Source organism: Protopterus annectens, chromosome 6.part0 (genome assembly GCF_019279795.1).
Source record: "Protopterus annectens isolate FY-2018-M chromosome 6.part0, PAN1.0, whole genome shotgun sequence".
Taxonomy (NCBI): domain Eukaryota; kingdom Metazoa; phylum Chordata; order Ceratodontiformes; family Protopteridae; genus Protopterus; species Protopterus annectens.
In genome coordinates, this window is record NC_056737.1 from 519,009,188 (window position 1) to 519,036,867 (window position 27,680).

Below are 27,680 nucleotides of genomic sequence, written 5' to 3' on the forward strand. Positions count from 1 at the left end.
CCATTGGAAGAGTTAACAAATTGTTGTTGTTATTATTATTATTATTATTAATATGAAAACATTTTATTCTTTCAACTTTCTAAGTTTATATGAGCAACATTTAAAATCTGTCCCTGATTGTACTCCTTTGTCTTCCCATTATTTTTGGCCTTTATCAAAACTTTATTTTACACAGCAGCTTGTGGACCAATTATTATTCATTCTCGCACATTCTGATGTTACAAATGCACTCTTAGCTTCAGATTTTCTGTTTCTATATCACCTAATCTTGCTTTGCCTTTTGTAAACAGCTGATGAGTATGGTAAATCTCCTGTTTTTATTTCTCCATGTTTTTTGATTTCTAATACTAGGGTGGGAATGGACCCCATTCCTAAGTCAAAGTATGATTAAAGTTTGTGAAATTAGTATTGTTTCAATCTTTGATGTTAGTCAGAAGTGCTCTCTGCAGCACCTGCAATGTACCCAGAACTGACTCCCTCTGTAGTTCATATGGAGTTACATGTATCAGTAGCATGTCTAAATAAGACAAAATTATTTTTTATGAGACTCATTGCTCCTCTTACTATTGGAACCATCTAGGTATTCTTCTTCCACATTATCCTCATTTCTGCCTGCAAATCCTGGTATTTTATGACTTTGTGTCTCGCAGTGCATAATCACTAGGTGTAGCAATTTCAATTAACAATCCTACTTTCGTCTTCTTTTCATGGAACACTATATCTAGTTTTCTCCTGTCTGTTTGATGTAGCTAGTAAAGCAAAAACGGGCTCAAATTCAATGCCAAAAAGTGCATCACTGTAGTATTTAGTAAGCATCTCCTAACCCCAGCTTATAGCATAGATAACATATACCATTTCAAAGTGAAAAGGTAGTGAGAAACCTAGATACATTGGTGGATAGCTCCCTCACATTTGACCATCACATTGTAATGGTGGTTAGGAAATCTTTTTACCTTGCACAGCTCATAGCACAAGGTATTTCTTTCATATCAAAAAAAGTCCTTACAAACGTGCACTCCACACTGATTAGACCCATCACTGAGTATGCCCCACTTGGGGTGTACCTTAATAAGCATATCAAACAACTGGGAAGACCCCAGTGATTTGTAACTAAAATGGTCATGGGCTTAAAATATCTGAACTACCAAGAATGACTAGAAGCTTTATCTCTTTGCTCAGTTTCATATAGAGTCATTGTGGGTGATATGTACCTTGCTTGTAGGGCTGTAAAGAATCCAGTTGTTCATGAACTCTTATACCTGCTTAAATTAAATAGTCCAGCTAACACTAGGCCCATAGAGCTAAATCTACTCCAACAAATAAATAAGACAAAGAGGAGGCTTAGATTTGTCATGCAGTATCCACCCCTTCTCAGGAGCAAACCTCCTCTCCAAGTTGAGCAGTGTGACACACTATCTGCCTTTAAAAAATCCTGGACAACTGGATGGGTATACATAAATTCACCCCTGATACGACTGGTATGGCCCTCCTTGAAAAGGAAGACAAGGCCTAAAGGTGGCTACTGGCAATGTGGAAATGGCCTTGTGGCTCAGTTGCCTTGTAACTCCTGTGATTCCAACCATCTCTTATGAATCAAAGAGAAGTTTACACCTCTTTTGAAGATGGAATAGAAGCAATACAGTGTATAAATGAGAAGGCACACTTACTTTTTCTCAGCTCCTTTCACTACTCAATGAACATCTTGTTATATATTTTTACACCATAGTGGGACTGTAATTAATTTAATGTTCACATTTATTCATTTTGCTCAGTTAATATGATTTTACTGCATCAGATAGGAGTCCCCGTGGATTATGATGTTTGCAGATGACATTGTGATTTGTAACGAGAGTAGGGAACAGGTGGAGGAGACCCTGGAGAGGTGGATATATGCTTTAGAGAGAAGAGGAATGAAGGTTAGCAGGACTAAGACAGAATATATATGTGTGAATGAGAGGAAGGATAGAGGAATGGTGAGGATGCAGGGAGTAGAGGTGGTGAAGGTGAATGAGTTTAAGTACTTGGGATCAACAGTTCAGAGTAATGGTGAGTGTGGAAGAGAGGTGAAGAAGAGAGTACAGGCAGGATGGAGTGGGTGGAGAAGAGTGTCAGGAGTAATTTGTGACAGACGAGTACCAGTAAGAGTGAAAGGGAAGGTCTACAAGAGGGTAGTGAGACCAGCTATGTTATACGTGTTGGAGACAGTGGCATTGACAAAAAGGCAGGAGTCAGAGCTTGACGTGGCAGAGTTGAAGATGTTAAGATTTGCAGTGGGTGTGACGAGGATGGACAGGATTAGGAATAAGTATATTAGAGGTTCAGCCCAGGTTGGAAGGTTTGGAGACAAAGCCAGGCAGGCAAGATTACATTTTTTTTGGCATGTGCTGAGGAGGGATGCAGAGTATATTGGGAAAAAGATGCTAAGGATGAAGCTGCCAGGTAACAGGAAAAGAGGAAGGCCTAAGATAAGGTTTATGGATGTGGTGAGAGAAGATATTCAGGTGGTTGGTGTGACAGAGCAAGATGCAGAGGACAGGAGGAAATGGAAGCAGTTGATCTGCTGTGGCGACCCCTAATGGGAGCAGCCGAAAGAAGAAGAAGAATATGATTTTACTGCATGACCATCCTAGTCTCACAGTTCAGTACACTCAGGAAATGTTTGGAGAACTGACATGCAACATATCCAGATATAATATTGCAGTAAATGGGCAGTTACAAACAAAGTCAGATTTATCCAAAACGGCAAATCATATCACAGCACAGAAAAATAAATATTTAATTAAATTACCCTGATTTGCTCAAACTCTCACATCAGCTATTGATGGTGTCTACCGGGAAGTAAGACTTCTTAGCCACCAAGATCACACTACGTGATACCAACTTTAGTCACTTAATTCCTGATTATAATACTATACTATTGTCCTTGCCTGTAACTAATAATATTTCACAGAAAGTTATACATTTTTAAGTCAAGAACATGTTTGATTGCTTTTGAGAATTATCATTATTCTTATTCTTCATGGCTACTTTTTTGACGTAAACATTGCAGGCATTAGTAAGGTATCTGCATGCTGATATAAAGTGCAGCCATTTTCACTTCAAACAACCATGTCTTAGGACAGTTTGGTCTGTATAACTGTTGTAAGGATCTGTGACACATTGCAGAATCCCTTTTTATCAGAGCACAACTTGCAGAAAGTAGCTCACTGAGCCTGCATTTTGCTGAATTGATTAAATAGTATTCTGGAATTTGTTTTGCATTCCCCATGCTGAGTGTGAATTTTCCACCAACTCTCTATATAAACTTGTGTGTTTTGTAAAGCTTACACAACTGTAGCCCAATCATTTACTGCATGAGCTGAATTCATTGATTCTACAAGTTGTTTGATGTTAGACATGTATACTTTTTTCATTTTTCTCTTTATAAGATTTGTGAACTGTATAGGCTGTTTATTAAAATCCTCTCTTGTATTGCTATAATGTCTTCTGGACCTGCTCTTGGTTGAAAAGAATTCTTGGACTAGTACCCTTACCTGGTTAACAAACTTAAATAACAGAAAATAAAATAATAAATAAAATAATTAATACAACTCTAGGGTAACAGAATGAAAAGTGAAAAACTGTCATCTTCAAGTTTATCCATTTTCCCCAAGTTTAAGTGACCTCAAAATTGCAAAATGTAGATAAGGGATATGTGAAAAGCATAGCTTCCCCCATGTGGGGGTGTTAGAAACTTGCCCCCTACTAAAGTACTGCCATATTGATATAGGATGCTTTCATTTTCTGATTCAACAAAATGCAGATTCATTGAGTTACTTCCAGCAAGTCGCACTTCAACAAAAAGTGGTTTTGTGAAATAAAACACATCCCTTTTGGAACTATTCTAGCAACCAAACATTTGACCCATTGAAGTCAGTGTGAGTTGTCTGTGTTTGTTTATGTATTTATTTATAATTGCATTCAACTAGCCCTGTGTTAACAGAGAATATACTGAAAATTACTTTTGTTGACCTTAGCAAGGCATTATAAGAGGCAACTTTCTTGTGCAGGAGGGCAATCCTCCACTGCTTCCCCCAGCATCCATACCATTACTCCTTAGTTATTTCCCCCCTAATATCACACAGACCCAAAGAAGGCAAAATACTTAAATTCTAGATATTTTCTTTTCTTCAAGACTAACTTCAGTGACAGCAGATTTTGTCTAGCTGCATTCATCGTATTGTATGCAATGTACAGTCAACTGTCTTAAATGATGCCATAATCTTATATTTCTTGCCTATGCTGTAAGAGTGACAGTCATGATTAATCTGTACAGAGTGAGACTTTGCCTTAATATTCTATGATTTGTGCCAGCCAAGCAAAGAAGTTATGATGTATTCACACCTCACACTGCAACCTGTGTTGGTGTGGTTTTGATTTCTTTAAAGCCCACATAGATGCAAATGATTGTTTCTGTTTTATATAAAAATGTTGTTTCCAGTGAAAATTTCTTGCTAAGATATTTTGTAAAGTGAGCAGTCTTTGGTGAGACTACTACTACATTCATACCTCCCAACTTCTTAGTGCAAGAAATCTGGACAAAGCCTGACAAAATGGGGGTACAAAGGTCCCAAAATAGGGACACATTTTGAATATTGCTCTTATAAACTTAAAAAGTTGCTAGAAAAATAGGATTTGCATTAGCATGCATTTTTCTAAGGACATGGTCTGAAACTCAAATGCATGTCATTATTTACCGACTTTAATCCTTAGATCATCCCAGTGATTTATCAAAAAACACAATTTTTTATGAGAAACAGACCAAAAATATGAGGCAAAAATCTGGACATTCTGTGAAAATCTGTACAGTCGAGAAGTACATTATCTACAACAGTGGAATTATTGTGGATTGTATTTACTCTGGTATAGACTGGCAAATACAGTTATAATTGCACTGAAGCTCATTATCTCTTTCTTACAAGATAAACAAGGAGACTGCCAGGGCTACTGTGACCTGTCATTAATATTGTCGCCTCACAGCAAGACGTTGTCCCGTTCGATTCTCAGCTAGAGCGACTTCTGTGGAGACATGCGTGAATGAGCGTACCTTCGTTGAAGGTTGTGCGTTAGGGCCGGCAACTCAGCACGTAATAATCAACTGCCAATCATTAGCAGACCGGAGTTCCGCTGTGGAGACCCCTAACCGGGAAAAGCCGAAAGACACAACAAATGGCTTGCATTCAGTAGAAGATTTCAAAGCTGTGTCTCTGTTTTTATTTAGCACTGTTTACAGTGGACATATCCTTTATTCCAGAGAACTAATTTATGGCATGTACTGGAAGAATACAACATGTCTGTGCTGTGTTTTGACTTTATAATTTAATTCTTTAATAAAATGAAATTCCTCCCACCCTTTTACGTACAATAGTAATGTCACATCAGTGATCAGTGATGGCCACCTAGCACTTTTTCTCTTCAACGTTTACAGTATGACCACCACCATTTATCTTTTCAAACAGTTGGTTACAATGGGGAAGATGTTTCTTTTTACTGGTAGTGTAGAAAACAACAGCATCCAAGTATAGACTTTAGTACCAGATTAGACCTGGTTTCTAAACCTTTGGAAGGTAGAAATGTTTCTTTATTCTCGGTGATAATGCTTTGAAATGTAAGTGATTTTGTGAAATTACCTAACCCCTTTGGCAGAAGCAAGAGGTTCATAGATACCTGCTAAGACACTAGAGTGTCAGAGGGTCACCTGGTGTGAAAAGAAAAGATCAACTCTAGGGCAGTTTTCCTTATAAGAGAAGGGGAAGATCTTACAGGTTCTGTGCTGAATGGCTGGCTATGGCTTGAAACTAGAGGCACAGCATTCAGGTATCCCGGAATAGGACATCAGCAAAAAAGATCACTTGGGATTATGGGTATTCCTAGGATTTCATACTGACTACTGCAGTGAGGGAGGAAAGATTGGCAAATACATCTCTAGCTACCTGTATAGTATATTGTCAGCTCATCTGCCTCATTTGCTTGTCTGACCCCTCTTTTCCTACTGCATTGTTTCAGTAAAAAAATATATTGCTTACCATTTGAAAGAGAGAAATCTGCCTAGTGATAAAATTTACTGTACATTATTTGTACAGCAGTAAGTGAGGTGATGAACAAAGTGCTTGGATTTAGAGTGACAGGATCTGAGTGAGCCAGCAGGCAAGAGCAAGATTTGTGAATAAAAACAGTACTGATTAAATAGATATTTCATAGTGTAAAGTTTTTACCTGTCTTTAGGTATGAAAAGTATTATAATTTATTATTACATTTATTTTATTGAATATTTATTATTATTATTATTAGTAGTAGTAGTAGTAGTACTAGTATTATTTATTTTATTTTTTTATCAGATCATCCACTTCTCTCAGCTGTTTTAATCCATTGTCTGACTAAATTTTTGGAAGCCAGATCTGTCAGCAAAGTGCAGTACACCCCAAATTGCTACATCGTTCATGGTGTTCCTAGGACAATGATTCACCAGGACAATGCCAGTGCCAATAAGTTATACAGAACAACTGAAATGCTGTCTTGGGTGATGAAACTTTGGTTAAGGCAGCTGTCACATCTGTCAAATTTGTTTACAGAAGGACTAACAGCTTTAAGGAGTAGTTTGAGGCAAGCAGTTTTTCCAGGAGCAGATACCATTATCTTGAAACCATTGAACCAGTGAAGATGAAAGGGACCTTTACTTGTGGGAGGGTGCAAATATATCACTAATAGCCCCTATTATGTTAATACAGTGACCAATAGGGTTCTAGGGAGCAGACAGAGAGACAGATACTAGTCTGTCAAAGATGGTGGTTTATATTATCCTTTACAGAGGTTGTTCCACTTTTTACATAGGGAAAACCACCAAAGTCTATACACAGAGAATCAGTGATCATATAATGGTGGTAAAAGAGTTAAAAATAATGATGCTATGTACTGTCACAGTGCAGTGTGGAAATAATCTAAGTATGAGTTCTGCATTTTGTAACAAGTGGGTAGTGATTTGAGGGATGGGGATGAAGAAGCATTATGAGAAAGATGCACATTATAATGGCAGCTGCTTAATACAAGCATTCTACCTGGGCTAATGTTAATACATTTTCATACCTTTATCTCACTTTTTGAGCCACCATATGATGAGCTGTTTTGCAACCCCAGGCTAACCCACATAGGGCTATCCTCTGTGAATAAACTTGGAGCCCAAATTCTGTCAGCCTAAGAGTAGGGGGTCTGTTTATCAAATCCTGCATCTTTACTCCATTATACCATCGCCTTCCTCCTGTCAAGTCTGTTCCCCCTCCCATAATGACTTTGGCATCTACTATACCACACTTTCTGGATCTTGTTCAAGAAGACAAAAACCTGAAGAGAATGCAGTGGGAGCAGACAAATCATGTTTGTGGGTCAGCAGGTCTTCCCGTCAGCTTGCTTCTCATCTGTATTAGCCATTGCATTTATGAAGAGCTAAATGCCTTATCATCTCAAGCACAATCCAAAAGTAATCCTTCGTTCTCCTGCAGACCCTCTTTCTGGCCCTAGCTGAGTGCCCTCCCTCTTCACCTACCCAAATATTTTTCCCTGCCTACGTAGCTTAGGTATATCCTGTTCCATTGTCCCTAGTTTCCCTGTAAACATACACACACACACACACACACACACACACACACACTTTTTCTTGTCTCACTCTCTCTCAGATATCAGCTGTACCTTGCAGAAGCCACCTCATGAGCCACCCTAGGGGGACAATCATTCCTTGTAAAAGGGATTCTTGGTTGTTACTAATTCTGGATTCCTCCTTCTTTCTAAATATGAACAGTGGATTGAATACTGATTTCTGCATACCCATTCCCTGGTATGTTCTAGTTAGCTTATGTGACCTAAGGTCATGAACATCACCTGCCATTAGGATGTCTGTAAGATGCTGTTTGCTGTACCTCCTGTAGTAGTCTTCCATCTCTACCGCACTTTCAGTGCCACAAATAGCATTTTTAAAATAAAAATTTAAAATAACCAAAAATCATTTATAACACTTTTGTCAGTAGTGTGTCTTTATATAGCTCATTAACAATCACATTGATCTCAGTAAATATATTTCATATAAGTCTGACCTTCTGTTAACTTTTTCCACACAGGAAACAGATTTCCTTTGTCTCAATGGAGAAGAATATACTGCTGAAAGTGAAGATGACAGTGAATTTATTGAAAACTTTGATACACGACTATCAGGAAATCCTAATACAGAACATGAAATCAAAGACTACTTTCCAGATGCTCATCTTCAAAATCACATGCATGTTTCATTTCAAGGCTCACAACCCAAAAGTGTAGACCATCAAATCACAGGTTCTGTGAATGGCTTAAATCAGGAACTTGAAAGGAAGAATATCCACGGCTATGTAGATCTTTCAGACACTTTAAATGACAGAGAAGTGAAAAGTGATGCCAAAAGACAAGATACTGATAACTCATATGTTGATTCAAGCTGGATAGGCTCTCACGTTAAGGGATGGCTTGGTGTAGGAAAAAATGAAGGCCAAAAAGACAAACCTGTTACTGAATCACTGAGGGATAATTCTTTCAAAAGCAGAAAAATTACTTTAGTCGATGAGCTTAAGGAAGAAGATGAAAAAGTAGAGTCTGGACCTGAAAAATCCAGCTGGTTTGGTGGAGGTGTAACAGAGTTTCTTGGATTTGGTAAAAAAACAGCAGAGCCAGACATAGTCAGCGAAACACAGACAGACATCACCTCCAGAGATTTTGTATCTGAGAATGGTGTGCATCAAAAAGAAGACAGTACGGAAATCTTAAATGCACATATGCTTACTGATAGCCAGATAAAACAGACTGAAGAAGTGATGCACAAGTCAGAAAATGTGCAGTTAAAACAGGTCCCTAACAATGAAGAATCAAAGTCAAGCTGGTTTAATGTAGACTTAGGCAGTATGTTAAATTTTGGACAGACAACAGGTAAAATACCTGATGCCAGTTCTATCCAGCCTAAAGCAGAAATAATTGCAGCTTCCGAAGAAAATCTCCAGAAAACAGCAGAAAAGTTAATAACTTCTGCTGACACTCTTCAACATACAAAGGAGGATGATACAATGCCTGATGACTCTCTTCAGCAAGATAAAACAAAAGAGTATGAAATATCTGGTAACAGTCTACCTCAATATAAAACTGAAAAGGATGTGATATCTGACAGCACTCATCTGCAACATAAAACAGAAGAGTTTACATCTCAAAATAATCAGGAAGTATTCATAACTGATGATGAATCTAAAAGAGACACTAAAGAAAACAAAGAGAAATCTGGTATTTTAAACAATGATGATACACAAAAAACAGATATTGAGACAAAGGAAAAGAGCAGATGGCAATATATGAATATTGCTAATCTTATAAATTTAGGTGGCAGTCAGCATGAAAAAAATGAATTTCAGAATGCAGTAAAAAAGAAGGAATGTCCAGATATGTATGAAAAAGGGGCAAGTGAGGAGCATAAGGATAAACAGCAAATAGAAGAATCGGTATATAAAAGCAAGGATCAGCCAGGTTGGTATGACAATTTTTCTAATAACTTTTTTACTTTTAGTGAAATGTATGTTGAAAAAGAACAGCAGGGGAATGTTGCAGAGTCCAGTCCTGTTAATAGAATCAGTAAAGAAACTGTTCTGCCAATATTCTACCAAAGTCAGGATTCTCAACCATCAGCTGTGGAAGAGTTAGAAGAAATAAAGTTTGATTCTAAAGAATGGAAGTCATTAAACTGTGCAAGTAATTCAGAAACAGAGGGTAGTACCTCCGGATGCTTTGCTTCAGAAATTGAAGAAAAAGGTAATGAAAAGGACAGCTTTAGCTCAGAATCGTTAGAGGAAGAAAATGCATACATAGAAGAAAATAAAATCAGAATAATGGCAGACTCAGAACTGAGTCTAAGTAAGGATGAAGTACAAAACACCAATGTTTATCAGTCCATAGCACACACTAAAGTTACACCTACAAGTGAAGGGAGGATAACTGAAGATACAAACAAAGGCAGCTGTGATTTAATTCACAAAACATTGATAGCAGAAATAGTAATGCATAGTAAAATAGGTTTAAAGAAGGATGGAGTTTTCCCTGAATACTTTACCTACCATTATCAATCTAAACAGAATGAAAGAGAAAGAGATGCTGAACGGTTGTCAGCAAATACCTATGTATTCCAAAGTGAAGCTCTGCCATATACCTCTGCTATGATCAAACAGGGCCAGAAGGGTTTAATTTTAAAAAGTAGTTCCAACTATGTATGTTCTGTATTTCAAAATGAGTCTTTACCGCAGGAAGAAAACAATGAAGACATGGAAATGCAGAACTCTCTACAAAATTCAGAAATGGGCAGCTCCCCTATTGCAGACTCTGGAGTCTTGTTCATAGAGAAACTTTCATATGAGCAGAAGATTGTGCATGACTTTTCCACAGCCCTTTCAAAGAATGACCATTTTGCCAATGCAGAACAAAACACAGCATCCATGAAACATGATGAACATATGGATTTTTATTCTACAGAATTTCTAGAAAGCCCTGCAGAAGATATTTTAACAAACAGGCAGTTAGAAAAATTAACTTCCAAGCAACATGCTACAGGTTCTGAAAAAATAGTAATGGCAAATGAACGTTATAGAGAATTAAAGAACAGAGATGTGGTTGAAAACCAAATAAAATTTCATTTTTCAAAACAGGAAGTTGTGTTATCTGAAAAAGATGGCCATATTTTAACTGAAGATACATTATCTATTTCAAAGTCAAAGGAGGAACCTGACAGACATCACACATTTTCGCTACATCAGAAATATGCCAATGGCATGCAAACTACTCTGGAAAATAGCTTAGAATTGAGCATAACTAAAGATGACACACAGCAGGATAATTTAATACATGAAAATAATCCCAGTGAGGTGATACAGGAGCACAGTGGAAGGTCTAGCCCTATGTTGGAACTACCTCTGGAGAAAATGGATCCACAAAAAGAGATTAAAACAAATATGCATTCTGCATCTAAGTACTCTTCAGAAATGAGTTATATAGTACAACATGACATGCTATTCTTACAGGACAACCCTGTGATAATAAGTTCTGAACTCAGAGAAAGCAGTCATTTAAGTGACAAAGGAATAATTTTGCAAGAAACAAATGGCCATTATGAGCCACAGTTGTGCAATTCTGCAGAGCAGGCCAGATTAGAAATGAAGACACTAACAAGTTCATTTCATTCAGAGACTATGGATAGCAAGCACAGAGATATACATATATTGGAATATCAGTCATCGACTGTAGGTTTTAGTGAAGAAACATCAGTAAGGCTACAAGATATTCCAGTGCTTGTGAAAGGTGGGTTATCAGCTTTAGAAATAAAATTTATTGATAAGAAAAAGCATACATTTTAGGAAGCAACTATGATGGTAAGAGTCCAACAAAAACAAGTTTAAACAAATGCAATAAAAAGTAGCTCAATGTATTTACAGTTTCACCTTTGTGAGCTTTGTTTGGTAACTTAACATGTTATGGCATCAAATATTCTTTTAGAAATGGCTATGTCTATGCCATAGAGAAGTGGACTGTGCCCCAAACAACCCTGCTATTATTACCCATCTGGTTGCTTGAGGAGCTGGCAGGTGAGGAAAGGGAGTGAGCAGAAACCAGCTTGCCCATCCCTCCAGAGGCCATTGAAAGAATTCTGCTACAAGAGGTCAAACTGCAAGAAGAGCAGGTACAGCACCTCCTGGATTGTGACACTCGGGGAAGATGAGTCTCTTAAGAAGTGTGCATGTACTCTGTTTGAATACTGTTAGTGTACAGAAGCTTGAACTCAAATAGGTTATGGCAAGCCAGACTTGCACCATGCTTTCCAACCAGTGAGGAGTGGAGTGTTAGGAGTGTATGAAAAATATCCTAATCTCCTTCTGGAAGATTTGTGAGATACACAGCTCTCACTTGCTCCTCACAATTGCCTTGGGATGTCAGGGGTTGAAAGAATATCATCATTTTACAATACCTACACTATGCACAAGTTCTGCTGAGAACAAGATGGTCATTCGCATTGTATGACCTTTAAAATTAAGTGTTTGTATCTTAAGAGACATCAGCGATATCTCCAAATTGCATTTTTGTTAATATAGTTTATAACTGTAGGATGCTTGCCCCCGTAACTCCCACCTATCTAGGTGTAAATGGAAAAATGTTTAAAAGGGGGCAGCAGCCCCCTTATAAATATTTTAATGGAAAATACAGTCCATAGATGTAGTACAGTACAGTAGAGTACAGTACTATGAACGCTTTAAGTTACACTGTCTACACTGAAGAGGTAGGTTTAATGACATAACATGGAAAAAATGTGTAGGTCACTGGAGGATGGGGGATTGATGGCTATCAAGAGGACAGGCACCAAAAAGAAATGTAGCATTTGATTATAACTATATAAATATACCATCCTTTTTATTAACAAGAGGCAAACACATATAAATTCCTTTGTTGACACTAAGTTACATGAAATAAGTGACTTGTAGTCCATTCTGAGTGAAGGGCTATTGATGTGAAGGTTTTATTGGATGATCTATGGCTTGGTTGGCAAAGGTAAGTGACAGGGGTGGAAGTTTGTGTGTAAGAGTGTGCATTTTAGGGTAATGGTTAGGTAAGGGGATAGATTTAGAAAGTATGTGTGTGTGTGTGTGTGTGTGCACGCGCACACGTGTGAGTCTTTTAGGGTCTGGGTAAAGGTTAGTTAAAGGAATAGATTTAGTGTGCTTTTGTGTATTTCCGTGTATGGTGAGTGTTTGAGCTGTCTGGTGTAGTGGTAGTGTTATGCAAATTACTTTTTAAGGTAAGCTGTAGGGTTAGAGTTAGCACACATTACTAAGGTGGAACTGGGAGGATCTAACCCCACCCCTTATCCTAATTGTGCAGATTACCTTAAAAAGTCTTTTCTTTAACACTACCACTGTTCAGACAAATTTGAGCTGAATGTATGGTAGGATTATTGGTAGTGCATCAGAAAAGAAAATTTGTTTCCTTTTCTGAAGTACTGGGTGTCAGCATTTAGTGTTGTTGATGTACTGAACATGTCAACCATTCATTATATAATTACATTTATAGGTAGTTACAGTTTACATTACAAAATCCACTAATATTGACTAAGTAAACTGTTGTGTCTTTTTATCAACAGTGTATATTTTTAAATGATGGAAATGTACTTTTTGGACACTTAGACTTTCCATATCATTAATGAGGTTTGCTTGGATGCATGTAAGTGGGAGTTGTTTACTAATGCCAAAACTTTTGGTGCTTCTTCTTTCCCATGTACTACCTTACTCATGTGCTAACTTTAACTCTAGTGCCAGTGGCATAACAGGTAGCACACTTGCCCTTGGTGTGCTGGGAGGTCAGGAGACAGTGGGTTCTTATTCACACCCTAGGTGATTGGATTCATTTTCAATTACTAACACTGCAGTACAGCATTAGGGGTGCTGCACTCCTGAGTTTGTCATCATATCGATGAGATTTTAAGGAAAGGCCGCATCTTCCTTAGTTTGTGGTAGCTGCGAGAAAGGTAAAAGATCTCATACAGTTATCGAAAAGAGTAGGGGTTGATTTATATATACATCTTAACACCAAACACATTTTATATTAGCTACACTTTCCTTTTCACAATAATTTATACTTTCAGTTTTCCTTTAATAATATTTATACTTTTCATATTGTTAGAATTACATTTTCCTCATGTTAACAATATTCACTTACTACTATTTATTTTCATTTCTTTTGTCTTGATACAGCTCCCTCTATCCTCCCTATGTTTTCTTCCCTAACTATATTTTTATTTCAGCTAACAGATCTTCATCTTTTTTATTTTAATTATACAATAATCCTCCACACCATCTTCTCCACAACACACATATTGCTACAAACAATATTTTGTCCATTATCACTTTCACTTTTCCTTCCTTTCTCATAATTTCCATACAATATTGTATCCTTCTTTATATTTTTGAATTGTTCACATTTATAGTAATTTTATATTCTCTCCAAAATATTTTGTTCTTCTCATATTCGAAAAACAATGTGTTGTTATTTCTTCCTCATTATATTCATTACATGTCCTTTACTTTAATAGTTTATATTTCATATTACCTTGTACTGGTTATTTATCAATCAAAATTCTCCTCAGAAAAATCCCTGATCTCATAAGAGATCTTCATTCAGTTTTTTTTCACAGCATTATTTACCCTTTCCTTTCCGTGGATATATCAGGAAATATTTTTACATGACCATATTATGCCTTTCCTTTATATTTCCATTGATTGCATTATCCCATAACTTCCATAATTTATTTTCATATTCTTTCCCTGCTGTTTTCTCTTGATTTCTACTACTTTTCTCCCCCCTTCATTTTCCAAACTTTTCTATTCTTCACATGTAACATTTTCACTACCATTTTTATTTCTTTCTCCTTCACATTTCTTATTAGTATTGGAAAAGTGCTATAATAAGTTGGTGGACTGTATACATAACAAATATACTACATGGATTTTTTTTTAAATTTGAACATCCTCCTTTTCTATGTCACCCCTCTTTTTACTGGGTACAGCCTTCACCTCAAATAAAACTGAACTATTTCTAACAGTTCTTTCTCCATTTTAAGTGAGAATATATATACTCCCCCAAGTGTACATGCTTTCCTGTTATATATAAGTATTTAATACATATACCATTTTCTTAAATGGTAAATAAAAACTTTTCCACCAAAACTTACTTATATACTTACTATATAAATTGTATTTAAGCGCATAGCTGACCATACCAAAGCAGTCTCACTAATATCTACAATAACAAGAGTTATAGCTTAATGGACAAATTAATTTACTAATAAGAAGCCAGTAGTTCAGAGCAAGTGATTGTTTTTACTTCCACATACCTGGAATTTGACTCTTCCAAATATCTGCCTAGCAACAACCTTTTTCTTTTTTCTTGCTGATTCTCCTCCGGTCCCTCCCCCCTCCAAATATCTGCCTAGTAATAACCATTTGCTTTTTTCTTACTAGTTCTCCTCTGGTCCCTCCCCCAACCCATGTCAGGTATGAGTTTACTTCTACCTCCAAACCAATGGGGCATCATTTTTAAAATAGGTAGTCCACCCCTTCTGGCCTCACAGTGTATTTGTAGACTTGCTGTAAGTGTATTGTTTTCAACTATTTGTTTTACGGAATGATTGTACATACTACAAATGCATTTTTTTCAACTGTCTGTTGTGCTTTGTACAGATAATTGCTGTATGAGAGTGGTTACTATTTGCTGTGTGTACTTCTGCATCTGAGTTGTTTACAATGTTCATTATTTAGTAATGTAACATATTTTCTACCTGATGTGCACTATTATGCAGTTATGCTTTGTGCGAATGTTTGCAGCTGGTCAGTGTGTACGTCTAAACAAAATTACCTGCCTCAGAACTGTTCTAAATAATATCTGTTTAAGTTAGTAGCTTCTTGAAAGAACTGATGAGACTGTACTATACTGGAATTAACTGGAAATAACTGAAATGAGACTGGAACAAAAGTCTTTATCTGTTAATTAACCAAGCTCATGCTGAACAGGTTCCAGTCTCTTCTTTATGGGCCAAGTCTTGTGTACTTTTCAGAATTAATTTTCCAAACACTGTACTTCATTTAATAAGGCTTTATTAGAAGTTCACAATATACAAATACTGTCTTCATTAACAGTGCTGATAAACAATAACAGTCTGTGGAAATGCTGGGATGCTGGTTAGTAATAACAGTGCTCCTAAATATATCCAAAGTTTCTGCACATATATTCTGATTGCCCCGAATAATGTAAACTGAAACAGTTCTTTATTTGACCTGTCTTCTGTACTCAGGCTCGAATGTCTGTATTATAAAATGCTGGATATTTAAGGTTTTCTGTATGTCAGGTCAAGCTAACTAACTAACTGATTTTTTTAACTGTATCTGCAGTATATGTTAATAATACCAAAACCCTGTAATGCTTTACATGCCTCCCTAGCCTTGGTTACCTTGGTTTTCAAGCCTGGTATCTAGTATTCCATTGTTATGTACATATTTTCCTTGAGAAAGGAACATTCTGTAAAAAGAACAGTCTGTAGCCTTCCCTTGGGAACTGTTATCTCTCATGCTTGACCAGCAAGGTTATTCTTCCCTTCTGCTTAACTGTCTTTTCTAAAATGTATGCATAAATGAAACACAATTCTGACACTACATTTCTAGGTCTATTTTACCTAACTACTTTAAAGTGGAAGTCCCTAATCTAACAGTTATCCCTGACAAAAGTCTGCGGGGACCTACCTTTGTAGTTACCTTACATATGTATTGCTAACTACTGTATACAGCTTTATGCTACCTGACTTATAATCTGAAAATATTTTTTTCCTTTCGCAAAGGTAAAAATTTGGCATCTTTTTTCAATCATTATAAACATTCTCATGTTAGAGCTTGGTCTCAGGAGATACAAACTACCATTACAGGTGAACCACTTATTGGATGTTTTCCATGTGGTCACTGCATATATTGTGACAAAATATCTAAGTCCAAACAGTTCACAAGTAAAAATTGTGGTATTGCGTATGATATTAAATTTTTTTCCAATTGTAGTAGTGACTGGCTACTTGTGGATCTTTTTATATTGGCCAAACATCCCGTCCGCTTAGGTTGAGAATTTCAGAACATATAAGTAATATCAAAAATAAAAAATCCAGTAATGCATTATATAAGCATTGTATGGCACATAAATCAGCCAAGTTTACATTTCTGATTATTGGTTTAGTTAAGGGGAATAAATTAAACAAAACAGGTTGGCATTCCATTTTAGATTCTAAAGAGAAAAAAATGGATTGTTAAGCTAGGTGGATTATTTCCACCTCGATCGAATGCGCAATTTTAAACAACCAATGGGTGTGTTTATTCATTGATATGCAGATATATAAAACAGTATTGATTTGATTTGATTTTCACACTGATGAAGGCTGTGTCTTTTACCAGCCGAAACCGGTCTGGGTATTTGTTTTGGATGCTGCATTAATAATTAAATAATTTTAGTTTCACAGTTTGCTGGCTCATTGCTTTTTTGGTGGATTTGATATTGTGGAGCCGTGCAATTGCCTTTCGGGCAGGAGGACCTTTTTTGCTGCTACATTAATGTTCATATTACCTAGATTCATAGTCTTTAAGTCTAAGTTCTGATGTATGAATGATATATTTAATGTCTGTACCTTATTCTGAAAATGAGTGTATTTTAATTCTGTGGCTTTTAAAGCTGATTAGAAAATGCCATACACATCTTTAACCTGTTTTTGTGAATCTTTATTTAAGTTAGACAAAGTACGAACTGTTAAGCCTGCCTATTTTTCTTTTCTATCTTTGTATGCTGTAATGGTAAAATTATACTGTCTAGTGTCTATGTTTTTTACTTTATGAACTGATGCCTTAATGTACCATGATGCCTCTCTCTTACAGCAAATAAAAACTTTCCCTGTTGTTTATAGATTTAAATCTTTAAATGTTGTACTGTTTCAGCACTAAAGGGATAACTTTATATTTGGTCTTGAAGCATAATTACCATATATTGTATTAACTTGTGTCTATAAATTTTCATCTAGATTTGCTAATAACGCTACTTACCTTTTTTAACTTTTATGTGCTGTAATAGATGCCTACCTCCTAAATCTGAAATATTTTATATTTATGAGCTATAATAGTTTACTAAAACTTATGCTTTCTGTATTTTAGGTCTGTACCTTTGCATTTTTTGTTAGTGTCTTTTTAACTTTCTGACTAATGTACAATAATTATGTAAAGTGCACTGTAATCTGTAAATTAATAAATTAAGCCTGCCCTGTTATGCCTTGAGTATATTGAATAGCTTATCTTAATAAGCCTGTAATAAATAATTCTGTCACTCGAATAATGTGAAGGATGCTGTAGTAGAAATGTATGAAGTAATAAGCCTGTTACAAATAATTGTGTCACTTTACCCTTAACTAATGACTGAAGAATGTAATTATGTTACTTTACACTTAAAACTAATGGCAGAATAATGTGAAGGATGATGTAGTAGAAATGTATGATGTAATAAGCTTGTTAGAAATAATTCTGTCACTTTAACCTTAAAACAAACTGAATAATGTGAAGTAACTGAATATTATTTTTATATTCTGAAATTTGACGAAATGTACTATACTGAACATGCATAACTGAGTATGAATATCGTATTCTGAATCTTGACTGAAATTTACATTAGCATGGTACATGTTTATACTGAACATTTAAAATAGTTGTGTATATTCTGGAAACTAACTAAACTAATACTAAAAGAATATATTTTGCCAGTGTTAACTGAACACAGATAAAACCATAACTGAAAACTGGTATATGTTATATTCTGAAAACCAAACTATTAGTACCTTTTCCTGTCAGTATTGTCTGAACATAGATAAACTGAAAACTAGTACTGTTGTACAATTATCTGAAAAACTGAGAACATTTTGACAGTGTTACCAGAACACAGCTAAACTGAAATCTGTTATTGTTATATTCTGGAGACTAAGCTGTTAATATCTTTTTGTCAGTATTGCCTGAACATAGATAAAACATAAACTGAAACTAGTACTATTACATAACTGAAAACATACATACTTGCTTTAACTCATACATTTTAACTGTATACAAACATTGAAGAAATAACTGAAACACATAGTCAACTTCTGCACCACAGCTCTTGTCAAATTGTAATCTGCATTGTCCCAGTCACTGATGAGGTAAATGAAGGCCTGCTTTAATGTCAAAGTGTCCTTTTTGTAGTTGGGCCTTTTAAACCTTTTTTTATCACTTGTGCAAGGCTGGGTGGCTAAAGTTCTTGAGTGTATTTAGTATCAGGTCCTTAAAATAACATTTGCATAACTAACAACTATAAACTGATAGCACTGTGTTGCCCTGGCTTTACATTTTTCTGCATGAAATAAACATTTGCAGCTTTAACAATTATAAACTGATAGCATTGCTTGTTGCCCTGGCTTTATTTACATTCTTCTACATGAAACAAACATTTGCTGCTAATAAACTCTTGCAAGTGTAAAATGTACAACAGTGACATGGAAAGGCTATAACTTTATTATTATGTCAAACTGAAATTTAAGTGACATCGTTTTTCTTGTCATAACCTCAAATGAAACTAAAGTAGTAATTTAACACTGCATTTCTGCACCAGTATAAAATTGATCTTAACTGTTGAACTTTTTACATTTAATCTTGTGAACCTCAGATTTTAACATACTGTTTTGTGAGTGAAACTCCACCCACTGTTTCACAATAATCATTTATTTACCTTACATCATTTAACTTTTTAGTACTAGTGAATGCTGCATGAATTTATCATTACTGTCTACAATTTTCTTGGCTAAATAGTAAAAACTGTAAATGCATTAAATTGATCTTTACTATACTGCCTTACGGCATACACTACTGTCCTTAATTTAGTTTGCTAAACTGGCTGTAATCTGATCTGGTGTGCTTGGTAAACTGAAATTTCTATATGAAATATGTACACTCTTAAATTGATTACATAAATACATTTATCACCAGATTTAAACTGATCTGATTCTGGAGTTTATCTGTTCTTCCTAACATAAGAGTTTAACCTGTGGCTTTATTGACCAGTAATATTTATGATGTACTGTTTTTATGCATAGGATTTGAACTCTTGACTGTACTGTCACTTTTACAATGTAGCATTCACATTTACATTCTGTAAACTAACTATTTAATATTTGCAATTTGTTTTGTCGCTGTATTAAGATATTGTTTATGCATTGCAACACTTTAATACAAAGCTCTTAACTAATGACTGGTAAACAAGACAATAACACAAAAAATTCATTTGCCAAATCTGTAACTGTAAACCCTTTATTCTGCAAATTAACTTGACTGTCATTTGTGGTATACCCTACAAGACATAGATGTATACGGTTACCCTTTTTTTAATTGGCCACACCCAATATGTCTTTCTGAGCACTTTAGCTGTGTCAGTTTTTTAACTTTAAACTAAACATTTACTGATGTCCTAACCATAAAAGTATTATTTCACATGTTCGTACAACAGGTATGCAAATGACTTTTACTCATGAATTTAAACTTTTTTGAGTTAACTAAAAAGTGCGTATAAAGTCTTACATAACTTTATGATCCTGGAAGAATGTGTACTGTCATCTGCAGCTTTTTAAATCTTTTTTTGATTTTTGGCTGTGTGACATCACACTAGAACCTTGAACGTTTGTGGAGATGGTGAAGAGCTGTTAACTGGATAATGTCTTTTATGTTTTGAAGGAACACTGCTGAAGTCTATTGATTTAGTGCTGGTCTGTTGAACTTGTTTGAGGCTTTCTCTGAAGTAAACACTGGTGCTCTGCAATTTAACAAGGAAAGGTTTGCTCTGTAATGAGAAACTCTAGTGCTGTCATTTCTGGCTTATTCTGTATAAAGTTTACAGTCTTCAGGTATGGAAAAACACTGAAGTGCTACTGAAAAGTTTGCTATGAAATATTTGCTGTAGTTACTGATAGACTGGAAAAAGTGTTACTGTAAACTGTTAATGAAACCTTTAAGTTAACTGACTGCTACACTAAAAACTGTATTTAAAAAGGTTACTCTGTACAGCTGTCTGTTGGCGTTATGAAGTAGTGTTTTGAATGAACACAGATACATGTAGTGCTGAAAAGGTTGTTTGGAATAAAAACACTGCTGTTCTGTAGTTTGCTCTGTAGAACACGTAGTTGAAAGAAACACTAATATTTTGTAGATTATTTTGTATAACACATGTAGTGTGACTGCTGATGCAAGGTTGCTATAGGTTTTAGGACTTACTTTTACTGTTTTACCCCATTTATAGTGGCTCACCATTGAAAGAATTGATGAGACTGTACTATACTGGAATTAACTGGAAACAACTGAAATGAGACTGGAACGAAGGTCTTTATCTGTTAATTACCCAAGCTTGTGCTGAACAGGTGCCAGTCTCTCCTTTATAGGCCAAGTCTTGTGTACTTTTCAGAATTAATTTTCCAAACACTGTAGTTCATTTAATAAGGCTTTATTAGCTGTTCAGAATATCCAAATACTGTCTTCATTAACAGTGCTGAGAAACAATTACAGTCTGTAGAAATGCTGGGTTGCTGGTTAGTAATAACAGTGCTGCTAAATTTAGCCAACGTTTCTGTACATATATTCTGATTGTCCTGAATAATGTACACTGAAACAGTCTTTATTTGACTTGTCTTCTGTACTTAGGCTTGAGTGTCTGAATTGTAAAATGCTGGATATTTAATCTTTTCTGTATGTCAGGTCAAACTAACTAACTAACTGATTTTTTTTAACCATATCTGCAGTATATTTTAATAATACCAAAACCCTGTAATGCTTTACATGCCTCCCTAGCCTTGGTTTTCAAGGCTGGTATCTAGCATTCCATTGCTATGTACACCTTTTCCTTGAGAAAGGAACATTCTGTAAAAAGAGCAATCTGTTGCCTTCCTTTGGAAACTGTTATCTCTCATGCTTGACCAGCAAAGTTATTCTTCCCTTCTGCTTAACTGTCTTTTTCTGAAATGTATGCATAAATAAAACACAATTCTGACACTACATTTCTAGGCCTATTTTACCTAACTACATTAAAGTGAAAGTCCCTAATCTAACACTTCTGTATTCTACTGAGATGGACTGTGTTTGTGTAGGTACTATCTCTCACTGTAGGTACTGGAGGCTGTGTATTTTCATTAAGTACTATTTAGTGGGTTGCTGACTTAGGTTTAGCAACAATGAATTTGTCTATTTTTTGCCTTAAGGTGCCTAGAGGTTTGTTGTAACCAGTAATACATATTTCTTATATGTTGCATTATATTGATTCCTACAACTGAAATAATAATCTATAAATGATACTACTGTGTTTATTTAGTGGATGCTGCTGCTCTTATACATAACTACTGTTTATTTTTCTTCCTGTTTTTACTTACCATTATCTTTCACTCTTGCTCTTTTCTTTAGCCCTAAATTGCTGAGCATTGCTAGCATTCGTGATCTGCTATGGCTCCTTTTACTGCACAAAAATCCAACTCTGTGAAACCTAAACGATACCAGGAGTTTATGCTGCCTGATGAACCAAACACAATTATATGTATGTTTCACCACATAAAGGTTATTTTGAAAGCTGTATTTTATGATAATCCTTAACTTGCTAAACACAAATGCCTGAGCCAGCAGCAGGCATTGTTTTTACTATTACTTTTTCCTCCTCCAATGTTATTACAGTAGCTTTCACATGGTACTGGATTATTGTTTTTCTACTAGTGCCTATAATAATTTGGTCACCAGACATCTTTTGAATTTTATGTCTTCCCTCTAGACTCCCTTCCCAACTAAAATACATTTTGTTTCACTTTTCCATTGTTCTATTTAACCATAGCCCTCTTACTATATAAATTTTATTTAGGCTCCCAGCTGCCCATACCAAGGCAGTCTCACTAATATCTACAATAAAAAGAAGTTATGTATCTACCATAATGTTCCATGTTAGTTGTCTTCATCTCGCCTTCTTTCTTGCTGGTTGGGATCGGAGCCAATCTTCGGCTCTGACTCGGTCATCCTCAATAGTTCGAGAGCTGTTTACTGGCTCGAGGCTACCCCTTATCCCATGATGCCTAGCGATAGCTACCCAGATCTTGTTTGAAATAGCTAACCCCAGACATAGCCAGAGAATAAACCTGTCCAAACAAATAGGTTGAGAATACCTGCCATACTCTCTAAGTCAATAGAGGAAACAAACCAGAGAACACCCAGCCAGTGAAACAAAAACTCCTTTCAGTCCAACAGGACAGGGGGATGGAGGGTGGAACACAAGAAAGGAGGCGAGATGAAGGCAACTAACATGGAACGTTATGGTAGGTACATAACTTCTTTATGTTAAGTTGTCTATCTCGTCTTCATTCTTGCTGGTTGGGACAGCGTCCCTAGCACCTACAATCCTGGGTGGCTCATTGGAACAGACTCTTCAGAATAGTGGAACCAAAGTCAGCTCTGCTCCTGGAGACCATATCTAGCTTGTAATGAGAAATAAAGGTATGAGGATTTGCCCACGTAGCAGCTGCACAGATAGAATCTATGGGCAACCTAGACTGGAAGGCTACAGAGGTGGCCAAGGCCCTAGTAGAATGACCTTTCGGTTTGATAGGTAACTGTTTGTTCCTTAACTGATAAATGAAAGTAATAGTGTGAGACAACCACCTGGATAAAGTCACCTTGGAAACTGGGAGACCTTGTTTGCCTAGAGCATAGGAAAGGAATAGTTGGTCCGACTTCCTTATTTCTTTAGTCCTGTGAAGGTAAAAACGCAAGTGTCTATGAACGTCCAATTGGTGTAATTTGTACTCTGCCTTGTTGGTGTGATTAGGGAAAAACACAGGAAGGTCTATAGATTGGTTTAAATTATTTTCTGAGCAGACTTTCGGAAGAAATGAAGGATTAGTCCTCAGAGTAACCCTGTCCTTATGAAAAACCAAGTATGGAGGACGAACACATAGTGCCTGTAGTTCAGAGACGCATCTGTCTGAAGTAATAGCTACCAGAAAGAGTGTCTTCCAGGATAGAAACTTAATGGAGCAGGACGCTGCTGGTTCGAAGGGGGCAGAGTTAAGGAAGTTAGTACCAAAGTAAGGTCCCAAGGAGGAGGCGGATCTCTCACTGGAGGCCTAAGGAGAGTGGTCCCTCTCAAAAAAGCTTTACAGAGCTTATGAGACATAATGTTTGAATTTAACAAACCAACATGAAAGTTAGAAATGGCTGCTAATTGAAACCTGATTGTAGCAGAAGCGGAACTGGAATGAAAAAGTTATGCTAGGAATTCCAGAATTTCATGGACTGGGGCCGAAAAGGGATCTACGTTCCTAGCCTCGGCCCAACAAGAAAAATGTTTCCATTTACTAGCATAAGTTTTTCTGGTTGTGGACTTGTGAGAGGAGACAATAATCTCACGTACAGCCGGGGAAATGCTGGGAAGCCTGGCTAAGGTTGGAAGTGGAGCAACCAAGCTGTGAGCTGGAGAGTTTGGAGGGATTGATGCAACCCACCTGACTGATGAATCAGTAGGTCTGGAATCGGATCCAGAGTCCAGGGCTGATCGAGAAGGTAATGGTGCAGGAACGGGAACCATATCTGTCGAGGTCAGAAGGGGGCAATGAGGATCATTTTGCAACCCAACGATATTGCTTTCTGTATGAGTTTTGGAATCAGGGGAAATGGAGGAAAGGCATAAAGAAGTCCCTGAGGCCAATCGTGGACTAGAGCGTCTCTGGGTGAGTGACCTGGAAGCGGAAGAAGGGAGAAGTAGTTGCTGCATTTGCTGTTGAAGGGGGTGGCAAAAAGATCGCAGCAAGGCTGTCCCCATTTGTGGAAGATAAGATCCGCAACTTCCTGATTCTGAGACCACTCGTGAGGCATGAGGATAGCTCTGCTGAGCCTGTCCACTATGACGTTGGACCTCCCAGGGATGTGCATCGCAATCAGAAAACATTGGGAGGAAATCACCCACTGCTACAGTCTGAGTGCTTCTCGACACAGGGGGTAGGACGTGGTTCCGCCCTGCTTGTTGATGTACCACATCACTGACATGTTGTCTGTTTGAATTGCAATGGTCCCAGAAGGAAGAGAGTCCTGAAGGGCTTGCAACACTAGGAGCACGGCTCTCATTTCTAGGATGTTTATGTGCAGATGGTACTCGTGAGGTTGCCAAGTGCCTTGGACTGTCCTGCCCTGATAATCCCCCCCCCCCACCCTATCAGGGAGGCATCTGTGGTCACTGTGGCTACTGGAGGGGGCTGAATGAAGGGTCTGCCCTGAGTCACTAGTGGGGAGACCATCCACCAGGAAAGGTGCCTTTTGCATGCTTCTGTAATCATGATCATGTGAGACATGGGCAGCTGTTGAAAAGACCACTGTGTGAACAGAAGCCACTGAAGGATCCTCATGTGAAAGCGGGCCAGTGGGATTAGAAAAATGGCTGTTGCCATGGAACCCAGAGTTTGAAGGATGAACTTGACTTGGATTCTTTTGCTCTGCATTAGAATTTGTACTTGCTGACGAATTGTAGATACCCTTTCTAGTGGTAGCCTTGCGGACATGTTCCTTGTGTCTAAGTCTGCTCCTATGTAGGTGATAGACTGACAGGGCAACAAGGCAGATTTTTCAAAGTTTCTTGTAATGCCTAGCTGGGAGCAGATTGTGATTGTGTAGTCCCTGGCTTGTAGAAGTTGATGCCTGGTAGTAGCAGTGAGGAGCCAGTCATCTAGATATGAAAACACTTGGAATCCTCGATGTCTCAGGTGAGCCGTGACCATTGCCATACATTTGGTGAACACCCTGGGGGTTGTGGTGAGACCAAAGGTCAGAGCTCTGAACTGGTAATGACTGGCTCCCAGCCAGAAGCGAAGAAATCTCCTAGAGCACCTGTCCATCTTGATATGGTAGTATGTGTCCTGAAGATCTATTGAGCACATCCAATTGTATTGACCCAGAAAGGTAGAATGGACTGTAGCATGACCATCTGAAATGTTGTTCTTTGTACAGACCTGTTTAGTCTGCTGAGATCCAGAATCGGTCTCCAGTCCCCTGTCTTTTTTGGTACCAAAAAGAAACTTGAGTAAGTTCTGGATCTGTGCTGGTCTGCTGGGACTTCCTGGATGACTCTTTTTTTCTAGCAGTTTTGAAACTTCTATTACTGCTTGGTCCTTCAGATTGGGTGGAACATCTGGAAGGGATTTCCTTGACGGTAAGGGGGGTTGACAGAAGAGAATTTTGTAGCCTCCAGATATAATGGACTGTACCCATCTGTCTTGCGTTAAATTTTGCCAGGTTTTTGGGTACAGTGAAAGTCTTCCCCCAACTGCCTCCAGAGGTGAGCAGCCGGGCAACCCTTCAGGGATGCTGAAAGGGCTTATCAGAGAAAGATTCCCTGTTGCCCTGGTTCTGCGGACCCCCTCTGCCATGAGGGTGTCGTCTGTTGTTATTTTTCTCCCTCTGCCCCTGGAGGAAAAATCACTACGTGTGTCAGGCAAGGCTCCCTAGGATTTTCAGAACCACATCTTGCCACTCTTCTGACCTTTGGGGTATGGTCTAGAAGGAGTGGAAAAATGGACTCCCACAGCAGAGAGAGTCTTGCCTTCTTGCTCACACATAGTCAAAGTGTCTTTCACCTGTGGTCCAAAAAGAAAGGAACCATCAAAGGGGGTGTTGGTGAATGACGCTCGAAAGGATTCTGCAAAATTACACAGCCGCATCCATGCATGCCTCCTAAGGGCCACAGCCGTACCTGTGGCTCTACTCGCACCATCGGCTGCATAGGAAATGAGCCTAATGGAGGAGTTAATTACAGAATTAAGCGTTGCCAGCTGGGAAGCTACTTTAGCTTAATCCCCCTCAGCTGATGGATCTTGAAGGGTATCTCCAAGCTCTTTAAGGAGATCCCTCTGAAGCCGGGTAAAATGACATAGGTAGTTCAGTGACCTCATAGAAAAGGTCGCTGAAGCAAACATTCGCTTCCCGTATCTGTCCATCATCCTAGACTCCTTGTTAGGAGGATGGACAGATGAAGAGGTCTCCGCTCTTTTTTGGTGGCTGCTGCTACCACCATGGCATCAACAGGAACACCTTTGGTAAGGAACTGCTTATCCTGGGGTGCTGTGAGGAATTTGCCAGGTCTCCTCGGAGTTGCTTCCACTGTATCCGGAGCTGACCAAGCCTTTCGAGCCACCACTGCCATAAGTGGATCGAAAGGCGGAGAAACCCAGGAGGTGGAAGGTCAGGAACCGAACGCATTCAGAAATACAGACTCATCCTCGGTAGGTGCTAGGGGATTCCAGTTCCCCCTCTGCTTAAGCATTTCTAGGATGTCCGAGAAGGAACCATCTTCAGAGGGGGATCTCGGGGACCCTTCTGAATCATGTAAGTCTGTATCAGAAGTGACAGACTCAGGGGAGTCAATGTGCTTCCTCTTGCACTTCTTCTTACGAGGGGGCTCCTCTGAATGATCAGGGGAGGCCTCAGAAGAAGAGGAAACACCCAATGGGGTGTCCTGGAGCATCGGTTCCCTACACTTGAGGTCTGGAGGAGGAGCAGAGGTTGTCACAGGCACTACAGGGGATGGAGCCGGTGGGGCCAATAGTGGAGCTGACTCAGTGGCCAGCACAATCCTCATGACATCGAAGGCATCCCTGCCATGATGCAGAGAAAGCTCTGGTTCCGAGGAAATTGGAATCTTTCTCCACACCGAGGGAGATGGCTCCGAGGCCGATGTAGGAGCTGAGCTCACCTACGCCGAAGCTCCGAGAGGGAGAACGGGGTCGGACAAGGGTCCGATGCCACTCACCCCCTCGGAGCCGATGAGGAAACCCCGGTGCTCAGATCCCTCAATGGACGGCACCACCGAGGGGATCAAAGCCGACGTTGGAACCAAAGGAGATAGAATTATCGGAGCTGACGGTTCCACTACTCGAACCCCAATGAACTCCGGCTCCGAACTCATTGGAGTCGGAGGAGGAACATCGAGAGAAGTGGACGGAGCTG

The 27,680-nt window shown here is 38.0% G+C and overlaps 1 protein-coding gene across 1 annotated transcript in view; it reads left to right on the forward strand.

Moving 5' to 3' along the window:
- LOC122803867 (melanoma inhibitory activity protein 2-like) overlaps positions 1-27,680 on the forward strand; it is a 477,884-nt gene that overhangs the window by 312,332 nt on the left and 137,872 nt on the right. Inside the window, exon 4 of the mRNA XM_044073547.1 lies at positions 8,148-9,567. Within this exon, the coding sequence (XP_043929482.1) occupies positions 8,148-9,567 (1,420 nt within the window). The remainder of the gene's footprint in view (positions 1-8,147; positions 9,568-27,680) is intronic.